The sequence below is a fragment of the Pteropus alecto genome, unplaced genomic scaffold, assembly GCF_000325575.1.
Source record: "Pteropus alecto unplaced genomic scaffold, ASM32557v1 scaffold121, whole genome shotgun sequence".
NCBI classification, from domain to species: domain Eukaryota; kingdom Metazoa; phylum Chordata; class Mammalia; order Chiroptera; family Pteropodidae; genus Pteropus; species Pteropus alecto.
The window spans coordinates 13138172-13155197 of NW_006434369.1; the positions used below are offsets into that span (position 1 = coordinate 13138172).

General features: G+C 41.1%; 1 protein-coding gene across 1 annotated transcript in view; it reads right to left on the reverse strand.

Moving 5' to 3' along the window:
• Positions 1–17021, reverse strand: part of BMP6 (bone morphogenetic protein 6) — a gene marked incomplete at its 5' end in the record, with an annotated part of 137500 nt that extends 120479 nt beyond the window's left edge. The window contains one exon of the mRNA XM_025044913.1: positions 16520–17021. Within this exon, the coding sequence (XP_024900681.1) occupies positions 16520–17021 (502 nt within the window). The remainder of the gene's footprint in view (positions 1–16519) is intronic.
• Between the last annotated feature and the right edge of the window lie 5 nt (positions 17022–17026).

The following is a 17026-nucleotide window of genomic DNA, read 5'->3' on the forward strand; positions in this document are numbered from 1 at the left end:
CAACAGCGGAAATTCAACTCCTTTCCACACTCAGCCTGAATGCCATATGTCCCCATAAATTAATCACATCCTTCTTGGTGCTCCAATAATATTCTGTTTTAACCTCTATATTTAGATACCACCATACTCTGTTCGAGGTCAGGGTCAGGCATCCATGCATCTGCCTTCTTCTCTCAAGTCAGCAACTGTATCTCTCCCCTCCCTAGTGAAGTCAGCACTTAGCCTGGTACCTTAAGAAAGCTTCCATAAATACTGGACAACGAAATTAAATCTGTAATTTCTAATACTGAAAACACTCCTGAGTTTAAGAAACTTTTTTCTCGGGGTGTTACCCAGTGCCCTAGATTCTATTTGGTTAAAAGCACACTGTTACCATATCTTCCAGAATGTAAAGTGATGCAACAATAGAACACATATACTTTGGTCTTCATATGCTACATGTAATCCTTTATAAATAGATCTTTTTTGCATTCTGTGGAGAGTATTCACTTTAAAATCTTTCAATTTTTCTTTGTATTTTCACAATAAATGTTGGCAAAAATTAAAAGATAAATCACGACTTGAAATTCGCTTCCTCAAGAGAGTAGAAGTAAATCAATATTTACAGGAATCAACATGGAGAGAGCCAAGAATTCATTGTGGAATTGTAAATGAAAAGCACTTAGGTAAGAGTTTGGTAAAACATGTTTGCTGCCCAGTAGGAAAAAGCATGTACCGTAGTTGACCTTAGGGAATCATGGAAATAAATTCATCATTCCAGTGAAATGTTCTGGTGACACATTTTATTTTTGTAGTGTTAACAGGGCTATCCCTGTTGTCTCTGTGGTTTTAGTGATGCAAGGTGGCACTTTAGAAGTTTCGAATCTGACCTCAGCTTCCTACGAGCCAGGCCCCAAGCACCAGAAGGACCAGGAAAATATAACACCCAATGAGAGACAGAGAGAGATCAAGGGCATGAGAACGAGCAAGCATTTCTACTGCCCTAAAAAAAAAGATGACCCATTTGCTTCCGAAAAGAGTGTCATCCAACACTGAGAGGGGAGTACAAGTGCTGTGATTAGATGACATCCTACAGACACAAGATAAATTGTGATTCTAACAAGATCCAGAAAAATGGAAACAAAATAATACAAAGGAAGGGATAAATATTACAATAGCCAAGATACAGCAGCCTTATAAGTCCTGAATAATGTAACATTAAACACTGTTACTTGTTCCTAAATATAGCTAAGAAAATAAAAAACAGTATATTAGCCAAGATGTGGAAATAACCTAAGTGTTTTTCATTGATGGATGAATGTATAAAGAAAATGTGATAGATAGATAGACAGACAGATCCACAAGAGAGAATATTATTCAGCCTTAAAAAGGAAATCCTGCCATTTGTAACAATATGGATGAACCTGAAGGACATTATACTAAGATAAGCTAGACACAGAAAGACCAATACTATATGATCTCACTTATATGTAGAATCTAAAATAGTCAAATTCATAAAAGATTAGAACAGTGGTTGCAAGGGCTTGGTGAGGGAAGGGAGAAATGGGAAAAGTTGGTCAAAGAGTACAAAGTTTCAGGTATACAAGATAAATGAGTTCTGGAAATCTGATGTACAGCAACGTAAATATAATTAACAATACTGTACTGTATACTTGAAACTTGCTAACAGGGTAGATCTTAACTGTTCTCACTACAAAAAATAATAAGAACATGGTACTGTGTGGTGATAGATATGTTAATTAGCTTAATTGTGATATTTCACAATGTATCAAATCATCATGAGGTACATCTAAATATATACAATTTTTATTTGTCAATTACACCTGAATAAAGCTGAAAAGGCAATATTTATTTGAGGCTGTAAAGGGAGTATATACTATATAATATACCTTCCTCTACATCTACATATATTTTAAAAGTATAAAATATCAAAATTATCACTTGGTGGGACTTACAAATATGAGTCTCAAATTATTTTCATAAATACAACATTGACGTTCATCAAATAAAATGTGAAAAAGAACTCCTATATTTGCTACTTCTGTGGCTTGAATCAATTCCATCTCTCTCCCTTTCCTCCATGCTAAGGCTAATATACATCCTGGAAATGAAAGTGTTTATGTCTTGCATACTCTGGTAGGGAGAGCAAAATTTAAGTGGAATAAGGAAGAAAAAAACAAAACTCTCTGTTCCAGGACCTACCTGTCTCATTATACATAATTTAAGTACTGAAGAGTTGTTTAATTTTAAACAACTTTTATAAGTCTATAAAAAGAGAAACATCACAACTTGTATGTGCTTACTCTCAGTTGACATTTTTTCCAACCTATTTGGACACACTTGTGCCTACTTAAGCAGTCTCTCTGGATTGGCTCCTCAGAGTTTAATTCTGCCTGATTCGTTTCACCAATGGTCTGGAAATACAGTGAGGCAATAATGCACGTCTGTTCCGGGCAACCAACCAAGAGACCACCCCCTCCCTAGCCAGACTGCTCTGCTCCTGGGTAGGGGTATCTCAACTTTGCCCATGGCTTTGATCTGTTTTTGGTTTTTAAATGCTCCCTGTTGCCTAGTGGGGAGCTAAGTGACTTTGCTTCAATAGACATTATGTCACCCCCTCAGCCCTTATGTAAACAGAATGTCTAACACCTTCACGATGTAAGCCAAGCCAGCCGGCCTAAAGTAGAAGCTGACAAGATAAGTATTTTGCGTCGGCACCTGCAGGCGGAATCGTGCCTCCTCGCATGCAAGCCTTCTGCTAGGTACAACCAGGATATTTAAATTTAGACTCAGCAGCACTTTTTTCTGACTCCTATTAATACTTATTAAAGTCATAATGACATCAGATAGAGGGAAAATAATATTTCTTCTTCCTGAGGCCTTTTTTCCCTAAACATCTAGAGAGTCACTGAACATAAACCTGGAAAGGAGGCAACGTCTCTTTTTTATAACCACTGCTGCAAATGCGAGTTAATAAGCATTTCTCATATCTCCACAGTGTTTTAGTTTATAGTTCTCTCATTGAAATGTTTGATATTATAGTGATAAGAGAAGGAAAGAAGACAGCACACACCAATTTTATTTTATTTTAGAGAAAGTGAGTATCAACTAAGTAAGGCACCATGCTAGGTACTTGGGGGAGAGAGGAGTTCAGCGGGGAGGCATCAAGATACATAAAGCATTATATGGTAAAGAATCAGAGAAGTTGGTGTTAAAGGTGATTTGCCCAAATCCACACAGCTGCTGGGTGGCCGAGCCAACACTGGACCTCAAGGCTCCTAACTCCTTCCTGCAAGCCACATGGAGCTCATCTGCAAACACACAGCTGAAATTAGAATTCCATTCTGTGGTGTTCTGCACTAGAAAAAGTCACTAGGCCCCCGATGTTCTTCCGAAGAGTCATGGCATGTGGTCAGCAAATTTCCGAAAGGCTTCCTTGACGAGATGGCATTTGAGCTGGGGTTTAAAGAACAGATAGAACTGAGAAATTGAAGCGGGCAATGGCACAATGTAAATGGGAGAAATCGTGAGAAAAGCCAGAAAAGGGAAATCACAGAGCAGGGTTAGTTGGCTGAATGATATGCATACAAAAATGACTGGAGGAGCTGAAATTGAAAGGGAGTGGAAGTCAGATGGCATCTTGGCTTTATTCAGTAGGCCATAAGGATTCAATGAAGGTGATGGAGGAGGGATCACATCACATCTGTGCTACAGAAAAACTGAGCTGGTCTTAATGTAAGGACAGATTGGCAGTAGAGGAGACCAGCATAGGAGTCAAGGCCAAGATCATAAAGCCCTCATCTAGGGAACGTGGGGAGAAAATGGAAAAAAGAGAAGTTGGGAGTGAGGGAGTTTAGAAGCAAAAACAGTCAATCTGGCAAGTGACTGAATGTGGGAGTGAGGGCAGAGACTGAGGATGAACCTGAGTAATTAACACACAAGTTCTCAAACCTTAGTGTCCACTCTCAACTCCAAGTGAGTTTGTTAAAATGTAGATCCCCACACCAGATTTCCTGAGTTGGGGCAGGTCCAAGAAGTTGCATATGAACAAATAGCTAGGTCTGTGCTGATCCAGACTCTTTGTGACTGGCCTGCAATGAAAGAAGTACAGAAATGGAGACTACCTAGACAGTTTGACAGCAATTTGACTGATAATTTTATATCAATGGAATCTGATAATTAAAAATTTCATGTGCATGTTGAGTTTTTCCATTTCACTTTTCTAGTAATTCATTTCTAACAAATTTTACAATATTATGAGTCCACAGAAATTAATTTAAAAAAAAAAAAACAAAGTGGTTCCTGCACAAAGATAGTTTGAGAAGCACTGCACATATTATATGATTCTAGTGCAGAACCACACTTTGAATACATGGGTTAGTAAAAGAGAAAGGAAATACATGAGAAGGTGTTCAGAACTGAGAGACTTCCCTATAGCTGACATCTGACCTTCTGAAAACACTGGCTGCTGGGATCTTCATCACCGTGGTCCATTTTATCACCAGGCCACTGAGCCTCCATGGTGGTTCACGTGAAAGCCTGGCATCTGCCTGGCATCAAGCCTTATGGCTATATATTATCTTCTCACTCCTGTGGCTGGATGTGCTCCCTCCGCCCCAAACTCATGGTTATCTCAGCCCCATGTCGTAGGTCTGGTGCCACATGCCGACCCTTCTGATTCTTTTACTATTTCTCAGGAAATGTTCCAAATCACAGCCGCAGTCCAGAGGATGGAAAAAGGGTGAGCAAGCAGCACTATAGAAGCTAGGTAAGAATTTCTTAGAAGGATTGTAAGATGGGAAAAAGGAGTGCCAAAGTGATAAAGGCTTGCAGGAAAGAGGACGAAGACCCAAGACTGAATCATGAGTTGCCTCTGACAGAAGAATTTCAGCAGCGTGGTGAGGACAGAAGTCAGACAGCAAAGGGAGAGAAGAAAGTGGGTGGTGGGAAGGAAAGAGCAACTTCCCTGAATCAGGGAGGTGGTGGCAGGGGTGGGGGAATTAACATTGCAAAACTGTTTTATTGTGTCACTGGTGTTACCCAAAATATTAATGCTACTCTAAATAATAATTTTCTCCAAAAATCTCCAAATTCTCCTCTTACTATCTACTAGTGGTTAATGTAAATTTGCAGCTATAAAACTCTCAGTTTTTGCCTTGCTGATAACACAGAATAAGTGTCACTGGTCATTCTGTAAGGCAAAAGGCCATGCAGGTATATAATACTTACATTTTCTTGCAAAGAAAAATGCAGTTTCTATTTAAGCTTACACAACGTTTAGAGAATAAACATGGGGGAGAAAGTTGAGGGTAAACTGGAGTCTACTTTCATAAATTTCTTGGATTTGTGCCCTACCTAAATTGACAGAATTTAAAACAGAAACGCAGGAAAGCATCTTTCTGATTTTTCCAGAAGGAACAAATTTTTTTTTTAAACTTGATTATTTAGAAACAAGAAGCCAATAGGCTCACTAACAACCCCTAAATGCCCCAGATGCTTGATCTCAAACTTAGAAAAGACATCAGCCTATTTTTATTATTTTCTAAAATAAATATGAGAGGTGAGATATAGGATAAAGGCCAATCACAACTGCAAAAAGCAGGCTTGACCTCAGAGTTCTCTGATCCAAGAAAACCATTCACAGACATCTTCAGCAAAGTCCATTCTTAAGGATGTCCGAAGCATATAAGATAAAAGCATGAAGAGCAATGACATCGATGAAAGACAAGAACTTTCACTGCACTTCCTGTGTGTTAAAATTGATTATTTCATTCTCTGGCTTAGGCTGCTGTTTAAAAGAATAGCTCTGGATATATTCACTAACTTGATTGTGGTGATCGTTTCACAGGTACACATATATGTCAAAGCTTACTGTATTGTACACTTTAAATAAATATTGTTTGTCTATTATACCTCAGAAAAAGCTGTTTAAAAAAACAATCACTCAGAGATATACAACAGAGAACACTCCTAGAATTGATTTCTGAGCATCATCCAGTCTGGGATTTCTCACCTGTGTTCCATGGAATTAGAGGCTGTAGCAATCAGGGTCTCGCTGGGGAAAGAGAAACCCCTGCAAGTGTTCACAGAAGAGGGAATTTAATGCAAGAAGCTGGTAGCAGAATCATGGGAGAACTAAGTGGCCAAGCAGGTCATTGTGAGACATTCCATGGATTAGCAACAGCAGGAAGCCTCTTCCACCTGCAGGAAGAAGGGGAGAGTGTGGGGCCTTCCAGAGAGAACTGAAGCCACAGAAGAGCAGTAGCAGCTGGAAATGCAGCCTTCTAGAGTCCCGCCCTGCCCTACAGAGAAGACCAGGGAAAGGGTCAAGAGTGGATCTGGGAGCAGAGAGAACTGGGTCTGACACAAAGGTGTTTCAGAAAAAAAAGGGGGGTTACAGAGTAAAAGTAATTTAAAAAAAAAAAAAACTGTTAAAACAAGTTGGCAGACTTCTTTACCATAGAGCTTGCCAGGGTTTTAATATGCTAGTAAACTTATAAATCTCAAAGAGAGGAATATGATATACAGTGCTTCTGTGATCTTCATTTACAGAACATGTTGGAAAAGTAGTGTTCTATGAAATACTATTTGGAAAATGCTGATCTGGCCCAATATTCACATTTAATAGACAAGGAAAGAAGACCTGGAATTTGGTTAAGTGGCTTAAACAAGATAGTATAAAAAAGAATAATACTAAGACCAGAGGGTAGTGTCAAGCTTCCTGAATGTTAATCAGTGAACTTTCCTCAACTCTGCATTGAATAGGCCTTAAGTACCTCCTAGCATCATCAAAAGAACCAGCTACTTAACCATTGTAGTGAGCAATGAGTCATTTTGGTCATATAAACTACCGGGCTCCATGGAGATAAGCATACTCTGCTGTTAGGTTAAAGACAACCAAAGGCACCAATACTATGGGAAAAGAACAGATTTAGCAGAGGAAATAAATGCGATAGAGTTGCCAAATTTATTAATGGGAGGGGGGAAAGAAAAAGGAGGAAAGTAGGAGAGGAAAAGAGAAACAAACCTCCACTGGGGACTACTTACATCCCTGCAGTCATGTCGGCATCCCCATCTAATAACGACTACCCATATGTGTGTACAACAACAGGGTCAAACCACCTCAATTTAGATTAAATAACCAAGGTGCCGGATTTGTGGGACTAGTTCCCAAAGCTGGTGTTAAGGGATTCTTCCCTAAATAGACCCCACAAAAATGCAAAGGCTTGTTCTATGGCCCCCTGGGAGAACACAATTCTCCAAATACCTTTATCTGAAGGCACCTGCGTCCTCCCATTACTACCCTCCATTAGTCTTAGCACTGCCTTTCAGTATCATTCCACTTTTGGCTCAGGTAAATGTCTATTCTACTAGAGAGAGAGTTAAACTACAGCACATACTAAGTCAGATGTGATGAAACAAAGCTGAATTCCTCAAGCCCACTGATACTTCCATGGCCCCAAGCTCTTCCCTATTTTCCAGACATTCATCTCTGCAGGGGTTGAGAGGGGGATAAGAAGTAATTTAACTAGAATTCAGTGAGAAAAATGGATAGTTGGCATGAGGAGAATTGGGGAGAATTCATGAAATGTCTCACCTGTACAATATTTGTAACGAAATGCTGAGTTCCCAAAATATCTCAAATAAATTGCTCGCCGTTCAATAGCACTCTTTAGAGTTGTCATGTTGCTTGTTTACATTATAGCATTTCTCATTTATTTATCATCAATCTGTGTAGCCCTTTCACACAGAAAATAGTTCAAAACAAATAAATCTAATCTATATATCACTTACAAAGACCTCTGGATTTACGGAGTCTCTATTAATTTAGTTTTAATCTGATCTAAACAGTCTCTCCTGAGGAAACCTTTTAAAGTCCCCTGATCCTGCCTCTAGGGCTAGTAAAAAATATATTTGTGTTTCTCAATCCAAAAGTCATACTAAGTTCTAATATACGTTTTCATAAAGGAAGGAAAACTATTTAACCCCTCCTCTAACAACCCCCCTCCCAAATTTCAATAACTTACAAGCACAGAATTCCTATAATTCTTGTTCATTCTTCAGGCTTCTTTCTTTTACTCCCCCAAATCCTGCAGAGCATGGATCAAACAGGGCACAAGCCAGGCAGAAATTTAATCGCTCATATCTCTGCCTAAGGGATTGTCTAGGTACTATGGTGACAGACACCTCACTGAAAGTATGTAGAAGAAAAAAGATTTTTAAACTCCTGGATGAGAGAGTGAGAGAGAAAAAAAAAAAGAGAGAGAAAGAGAAATAGAGAGACAGAGAGAAACAGAGGGAGAGGGACTGATTTCTAATGGATTTGGTATCAACACGGAAGTACAAAAAAAAGCCTACGTAGTCAATCAGAATTACTTATTTATCCACCAACGTGGTAAAACACCAGAAACAAAATATTATTCAAGAATATTAAAATATCATTCTACTTCTATTCTCTTAAACAGCATATTTTGAATTTTAAGATTTTTATTGATTTGGTTTTCTGGTTAAATGCACAGCTTCCAAAGGATTTTTAGGGCAGTAAAACTATTCTGTACACTATAATAATGGACATAAGTCATTATACATTCGTCCAAACCCATAGAATGTTCCGCACCAAAAGTGAACTGTAACATAAACTATGGACTTTGAGTGAGAATGATGTATTAAGGTAGGTTTATCAACTGTAACAAATGTACCACTCAGGTTAAAGGTGTCGATAAGCAGGGAGGCTCTTCATTTCAGAGCAGGCAGTACATAGGAAATCCCTGTACCTTCCACTCAATTTTGCTTTAGACCCCAAACTGCTTTAAAAATAAAGAATGTAGTCAGCAATAATGTAGTGGCTATGTGTAGAGCCAGAGGGAAGATAGAGCAATCAAGGGGATCGTTTCACAAACTATATAAATGTCTAACCAATATACTGTATACTTGAAACTAATAATAAAATAAAATGCTAAAAAAAAAGTAAATATGATGTGTATTTTAAAAAATGCACAGTTCTGTTGTTAACTTATTCAGATATAGCGTATTCGAATAAAATCTGAAAAAAAAACAAAGTCAAGTAAAACTTTCAGTGCTTCATTTTATAGTTGACAAAGCTCTGTCTTTACAATATTTAAACATAATTCATAGATTTAAAAGAGGGGAGAGAAAATAATTGGTCTCAGAGATTAAGCCAGGCCAATTTAAAAAACCTCCCAGCCTAATCAGCACATAAAATAGCTCGCTGATATGGTTAGTTCATGCTCTGCTGATACACAAATCAGAATTTTTTGCCAGCCCATGTTCATGTACAGGAAACCAACAAGACTGTAAACACAGGAACAACAATCAACAAACGCAGATGTTTAAGGCTGGAAGTCACATTCTGGACAAGGTGAAAAGGGTAAGTGGCAAGAGAGTCATAGTAAGGACTGAGGCGGATATCAAAGTTCAGCGTGGAGCGGGACCACCAGGCTCTGCTGCCAGGCACTGTTTTCTGCCTGCAGTGAAGCCACTCCACTCCCCTGCCCGCCCCCCACCCCTTCCCGTACAGAGCTCTGTGATGATGAGAAAACAATCTGAACATAAAATCAGCACTATGGAGCAAGGATGTTTCAGGCCGAGGACAATCCCGACCTATCTAGCAGGATCAGTAATCAAGGGCGTATGCCCATGAACCTGAAAGTCAGGAAGGCTCTCCCACTGAGAACCAGAACCTCATTCTGCAAAAATGTCTGAAGGGGAGTCTTCGACCCAGTCATATGGGATTGGGTTAGAGATAACAAGACCGTGGGGACCTATCAAGGAATTACCTGATGTAATTTAGATATCATCTCTATTTTGGACCCAATCTCTTTAATAATAGACATGGGAAGGGCAGGAAGAGAATTGGTGCCTGCGGACATCAGAGGAACAATGTGGCTCAGAGCAACGTGGTTTTCAACTCACTTTTGGAGCAGAAAACAATTCTTTGGGGTCAGCTGTCCTCCCACACACCAAACAAGGGGTTATTTATAGATATGCATAGCTTTTTCTTTTCTAAAAACAGAGTTCTAGGAGAGAATGCTATATCCACTAAGAGAAAACTCATAAAATTCCAGATTTGGGCAAACCCACCCCTTGCCCAAGGCTGTGCTCTTGCATCCTTTTGTAATTTCTCCTTAATTACTCATGCCTGACCAACAACCTTATGTTTCTGTTCCTGTGATGTGTTAGGATCTCTGTGGTTCTGTTGGTTGTCCCTCGGCCTTAAGATATAACTAACATGGTGAAAGGAAATGATCCTGAATAAATCTAACATATTTAATTGTAAACATAAGAGATTAGATGATATGCAAGAATCTCTAAAGCTCTAAAGTCTCTGATCTATGGATAACACAAATTTACCAATAATCCCAAACTTTTATAAATTATAGAGAAAGCCCAGCATAAAAACGGGTTGTCCATTGCTGGGCATGTTTCCCAGAAAAACAATGTTATGGAAGGTTGCTGTGACCCCAGCCAGCTCCAGACTCTAACTTTATCCATAAGGGTGCTGAAACACTATGTATTTACAATGGGAAAAAATAAAGAACAATATTTTCAAAACACTAGTAATTGAACAGAAAAATCCAATCAACTTCAGTGAACTACAGTGTCGTTTATTTCTGATGCCTGTGGTAGAAGATTAGCAGGTATAACTCTGAGGTTCTGAGAGTTTCTGGCATTCTCAAAAACTTTAGGGATTGACAGCCCTAGTCCTTTAGTAACTCTAATGTTGATTGATTAAAACAGGAATGGTTTTCCTGCTCCTCGATACAACTGTCACCACTTTCATATATTCCAGGTGAGCCTGGGCCATTTTCTGGCTCACAAGATTCCAGAAGGCAAAAGCTGAAAGGGGGATGGGAGCCAGGATGTTGAAGAAGAGATGAGGGGATTATGAGAGGAGAAATATATCTAAATAAAAGCAACTCCACTGTCATGATGAAAACAGAGAAAGGAGAACAGAACGCACTAGCTCTTTGTGGGAAACACAAAGGAGAAAAAGATGCCAGCTGTGCCCCATACTAGTCCCAGGACACCCTGTAGCCAGGGCAGCCGTGTTGCCCGGCTCATGGTTGGGTTGAACAATGGCCTCAGGGAGAGTGGGACAGAAAAGTTAATGTGTAATAATAGCTGTTTACATGCCTGGGAACTCTGCAAACTGTTTATATCTTAGGGAATTTCTATATTGATTTCTACTCTTTTTCCTCAGATACTTATGGAAGCCTCTAGTCAGAACACAATTATCTGATTAAAATATTGCTACTTTTCTTCCCACTACTGGAAGCCCTGAAGGTAATGTGACCAAAATTCAGACAAGGGTTGGAGGCGAGGCAGGGGCGGGGGCAGGGCGGACAGCATAAGACTCAAAATAAAAAATTTAAGATAAAACTGTAATGACTTTATATTAAGAAAAAATAAGCATTCTATGGAATAATGCATTTTTAAATATAGGATGGGAAGCAGAGAGTGGAAGACCAACTTGTGAAAAAGTTACAAAAACCTGGTTAATTATATAAGAAATTTTACCTTCTTCATTTTCCTTTTATAACAGCTCTAAATAGATAAAGATGACAGAGCTCTTATCATTAAGAGTCTGCTATACTACCTTTGATATCTAATATTCACCCACCTACCCGCCCACCCTCCATATTCAAGTAAAATATTAATTTGAAATCCAACATTTAAAGTAGCTAAACTCTGAAGACACAGTGATGAAGCGTAACTATTGGAAGCTGAATAAAGTTCTGAACATTGGGGATTTTTTTTCCCACTTACACAGTTTGTTATATCACTGGGAATCCTACCTCCATGCTAATCAGAGGTAAGCTCTTAAATAGAGGAACTAAGCATGATTAAGCATATTTAAAAAGGATTTATACCCATTCTTAGAAAGACAACTAGAGGAAACACCATCTGAGGTCTAAACAATGATATCTGCTTGCCCTTTGATCTGAGTTTAAGAACACTTTGTACAACTCTTTGTTGAAATACCACTGAATTTCACATTTACTATTTTAAATCTCTTTAGGAGAAAATCTACTGCCTCTTTGAACCCCAGTCTCCAAACTACTTTTTCTGTGAGTAGCTTGCAGACATGGATTCATTTTCTGCTAACAAAAATCTTGATAAGTACAGGCAGCTTTAGTGAAAAATAGTACCACTGACTTGTGTTTGTGAGAAAAAGACAGTACAGTGTATCTGGTTACAAATACAAGTAAGGAATATTTCATTTTTCTTCTAATTTATGTTTCCCAAGAGTAATTTTGTCAGAAGATTGCCAGTATTTTTAGTACAAGTTTCTTATTACTTGCACTAATACATACTGATTCCCCTTTCTGACCATAATATGAGTCTTTTATTTCATTTTATCCTAGCATCTGGAGATCAATATCTCATTAATTAAAAATAAATAAATGAAGTCTGAAATGCAGACATTTCAAGAAACCTTTGTACTGGTCTCAGATGTAACACATATTACAAATTAATATACATATGGGTAGCTAATACAAAAGAGGTTTATTAATATAGCATTTTGATATACATCAAATACCATGATACCTCAATGTCCTAAATGTCTTCAGTTACTTACAAGTCTACCATATCCAAATGATAACCAGATTAGTAAAACATAAATTTTAAATAAGAGATATGTTTATATTTTCATGAATTCAATTTTTATTAAGCACCTTTTGTGTACTTGGAATTATGTTAGGGACTTATGTTACAACAGCAGATAAGCCTGGTTGCCTTTTGAGACAGATATCCTAGAGGAGTGACAAATACATGAGTAAGCAAATTTAAAAAGAAAAAATACAGTCCTTGTGATAAGTGCAACCAAGGAAATAAAAAGGGTGCTGTGATGGTAAAGAAGTAGGTGGGGGTGGCGGCAGTACTGATTTCTACAGGGTGGTTAGAAAAGGCTTCTCTAAGAAGGTGAATTTTAAGCTAAGACCTGAAGGATGTTTAGGGATACTTCTCCAAGGTCATCAAATTGGCAGGCTTGCTTATTAGGCTGCCAAGACATTTTTAGCATTAGAAAACAAGTAGAAAATGGCACTTGTGGCCCTAATTGCATGCAGGTTCATGAGTACACCAGCTTCCCTGGGCACTCTGCACACCAGCCAGTTAACACTTAGGAGGTTACACACCCCCAGCCTATTCACCCAGAGGGAGTTTAAAACAGTCAGCATAAACAACAGTGAGCTGGTCCAATGACCAGCATTTAGGATATGCAAGAGAAATTTATCCTGTTGATTCATACTTCCTGATAGCTACTCTGGTTGACAAGGCTCAAGGTTTTTAAATGTATTTCATGAGTAAATTATTCCTCGGTCCCAAGGAAAAATGTTGTTTACAACTATGTAACACTTTCCCTTTTACTTTCAGTTTATAACTTATCTAACTCAGGGGATATGAGTACTTAAAAACACCTTACTGTAATATGTATCTTTCTGCAGGTTCTTTAATAGATGAGTCATGTAATGCAACATGCCATTGACATGGATTAGCAAATCTGTGGAATTCTCCCAACATCCTTAGAGAATCCACATTGCTATGCAATTACTTTCTTCAAATGAATTGTCCTTCTGCTCAGAGCCCTTTTAGCCTCTCATTATGAAATCCCCCTTTCCTACTGCTAAATGGATTAAGATTAAATAGAATTGCTTGAATGGCAGGTGGCATGACTTTGTGACTTGAATCCTACTTATTTTTTCAGAAAAAAATTGGAAAGGGTTTTTTCCTCTAAGTACCCATGTTGAGTCCAGAACTGGACCTACAAACTAGTAGTTATAACTTGTAGTCAGAAAGCCCAGTGGTTTGATAGGAGGGGCTTGGGACAGAGTTCTCTACCCAGGAATCTTTCAGTTCCATATCAGCCTGTCCCAGGCCTGAAATTAACACTAGTACTGTTGAATTCTCTTGGAATTTTTCAGTGGTTTTTTTTGTAATTCTCTTGTAATTTTTAAGTGAGTTTTTTTTTTTTTTTTTTTTTGGATCTTTAACAATCTCTCATGAAAAATGAAAATATCCCTATGGAGATACTATGTTAAACCATCACTTTACCAGGATTAGTCCACAACCAGCTTCAAGCACTGTGACTCAGGAAAATGTGTTTACCTATAGACCAAGAAAAGTCAAAAAAGCAAGGAACGAGAATTTGGAGGTCACTAAACACAGAAAATGTCATCATACTTTACAAACTTGCCTCAAGCCAACTCTCACAATTTCAAGTAACATCTAAAGCAGTGGTTCCCAAACACTGGAATCGCCTGGGGATGCTGATACCTAGCTTCCACCCCACATATTCAGATTTAATTAATATGGGTACCACCTGGGCATCTGGATTTTAAAAGCCACCAGGTGATTTTAATGTGTACAATGTTTGGGAGCCACTAACAAGATTGCTCTTAATCTCTTACTGGGATGATTTAATGATTGCCTTCAGATGTGAAGATCTCCTGTGCCAGTGCTTCTTGACTATGGTAGCACATTAGAAAAACATAAGGCACTTAAAAAAAAAAAAATACCAGAGACAAACTCAAAGATTCTGACTTAACTGCTCTAGGGAGCAGCCCCAGCATCCCTTTGTTAAGTGTCCTCAGGTGCTGCTAATGGGTAGCCAAGGTGGAGAATCTCGATCCAAGCCCAGAAACTGTTTCCATGGAGACTATAACACGATTCTTTGAAAGAGCCAGAAGTGCTGTTCTTCCTCCACTTTGTCCAGGTTGGGACTATCCCCAGGAGGCAGTAAAACACTTGCCCAAAGCTGCCAGGAAACCTGGGGGTCGGAGGTGGTGGAGTGGTGAGGGAGAGGGCAAGAGGTGTGATCTACTAAGCCAGAAGCAGCAGAGATGTTAGAATAAGGAATAGTGCTGGTCCTCTGCATGTTCCCCCACCCCAAACTTCATTGACTGGCAGGAGAATTTACTTAGAATGCTTCCTGGAAGCAGCTCAACTTTGGATTTAGTTCCAAAAAATTGTGAGAGTTCTTGTCCAATCAGAACCCTTGGCATTACAAGTAGCAAGATTGGCAGGCCTTGAGCCTTCACTCCCTGTGAGATTCTATGTCATGAATTTCCCAGGAAGATTTCTGCTCCACTTGAATGCCAATCGTCCTCTTCCACATCCCCCCACTTCACCCCCACTCCTCCTTTATTCCCCCCAAACTCAGCGGAGTTAAGAATCATCCCATAGATATACTTGCAAAGAACTCGCTAAAATATTTTACATGAGAGTCATTCAAGTAAATAATGTCCTTAAATGACAGACAGAGGTCTTTGACGTGGCTTAGCGACGTGCGTGCTACTTTGGCAAGTGTCTGCTAACCCACTTTAGGGCCTGGGCTGAGCCACGCGTCCCATGGGAAAGAAAGTCCGTGGAGACTCACCCCACAGTGCCGCTGCATCCACTCCGGGCGTGCCTATTGCACCCCTATTTCTCCCCGCGGAGAACGCATCCCCAACATTCTTTTATGGACGCTAAACTGAGTCATTCTTTGAATGAAGAGTACACTAATCGGAGGCATTGATTCCGGAAAAAAAAGCCTTCCTTAACCGTTCTCATTTACAGATGAGAAAACTCCGGGGGGGTGGGGAGGAGGAGGCTATGTGACTCCGTCCGGGTTTGCCACAGAACATTTGTGGCGGAGCTCGATTTAGACGCCCTTGAATTTCCATTCTGTTGCCTGGCAACTGGTTCAGACCAGCTCAGCGCCCAACCTCGGCCCCTAACCCGCACCCTTTCTCTGCCCGTAAAGCTTGGGCAGCATTGATCAGAAGTTCAGCCTTTGGAGGCACTGGCGAAAGGCATGTGAGCAAGGGTACTGGATTGGTTATTCCAATTGGGTTCGGGGTCCAGCCCCAAACCGGTGCCAGCCCTGACTGGCCCCGACTGGCGCGCCTTCCGCGGTCCTTCAGGCACCTTCCTTTGTAACCTTCTCTTCCCCGCCCCCCTCCAATTCCGTGAATACCACTTAACACAATCACGTCAAGTTTCCAAAGTTCTCAGCTGCTGTCAGATTCCCTGAATGTCCCGGTGGGAAAACTGGCATTCAGAGCATTAAGGGTGCAGAAGAAAACAGGACGGGTAAAGAGTGCTGTGAAGCCTTCTCCTTCCCGGCTGGCTACACCCCGGCCGGACTTTTCTGCCACGGCCGAATTAACTTGGCCTGAGCTGGGCGCTCTTGGGGAAAGCGAGGAACGTGCTCGCGGCGCCCTCAAAGACGCGCCTGCGGGACGCCGCGCTTTGGGAGCCCCAGGCCTCGGCCAGTCCGCCGCCTCCTGCGGCCGCGGTGAGCAACACAACCCGCGACTAGGGGGGCCGCACGTGTTGCCCACCGCCGCGGCGCAGGTGGCGGGAAAGCAGCCCGCCTACCCTCGCGTTCCCGCCTAGACAACCCGGACCGGAGCGCCAAGGGCTCCTCCACCCTCTCACTTCGCACCTCCCCAGTCCCAGAAAAGTGGAAAAAGAGCAATGTCTTCGTTGTTACGCTACCCCAAATCCTTACCCAGGTTCACAAAGCTCATGACCATGTCTGCGTCGTTGAGGAAGGCGCTGTCCTGCGCGCTGGTCATTGGGGACGCGCCGCCGCCTCCAGGTCCAGGGGCCAAAAGGCTCTTACGGTTCAGGGGGTGCGCAGCTCCAGGGGGCGGCTGCCGGAGCTGGGACGCGCTGGCCCCTCCGCGGCGCCTGGGCTGCCGCCTCTCCTCGTCCGATGTCCGGTCCTCGTCGTCGTCGTTGGACAGGGCGTTGTACAGATCCAGCATGAAGAGCGGCGCGGACTTGAGCCGTCCGGGAGGGGGCTCCTCGCGAGCCTGCTGCTGCTGGAGCACAGGGAGCTGCGGCTGTTGGAGGCCGTGTAAGGGCCGGGGCCGGTGAGGAAGCCCCAGCACCGAGAGGATCTCCTTCTGCATCTCCCGCTTCTCGTGCGTCTTGAGTCTGCGGTAGAGGAAGCCCGAGGAGGAGGACGGCGGCTGCTGCTCCGCTTGGCCGCGGGTCCCGCCGTCCCCCAGCA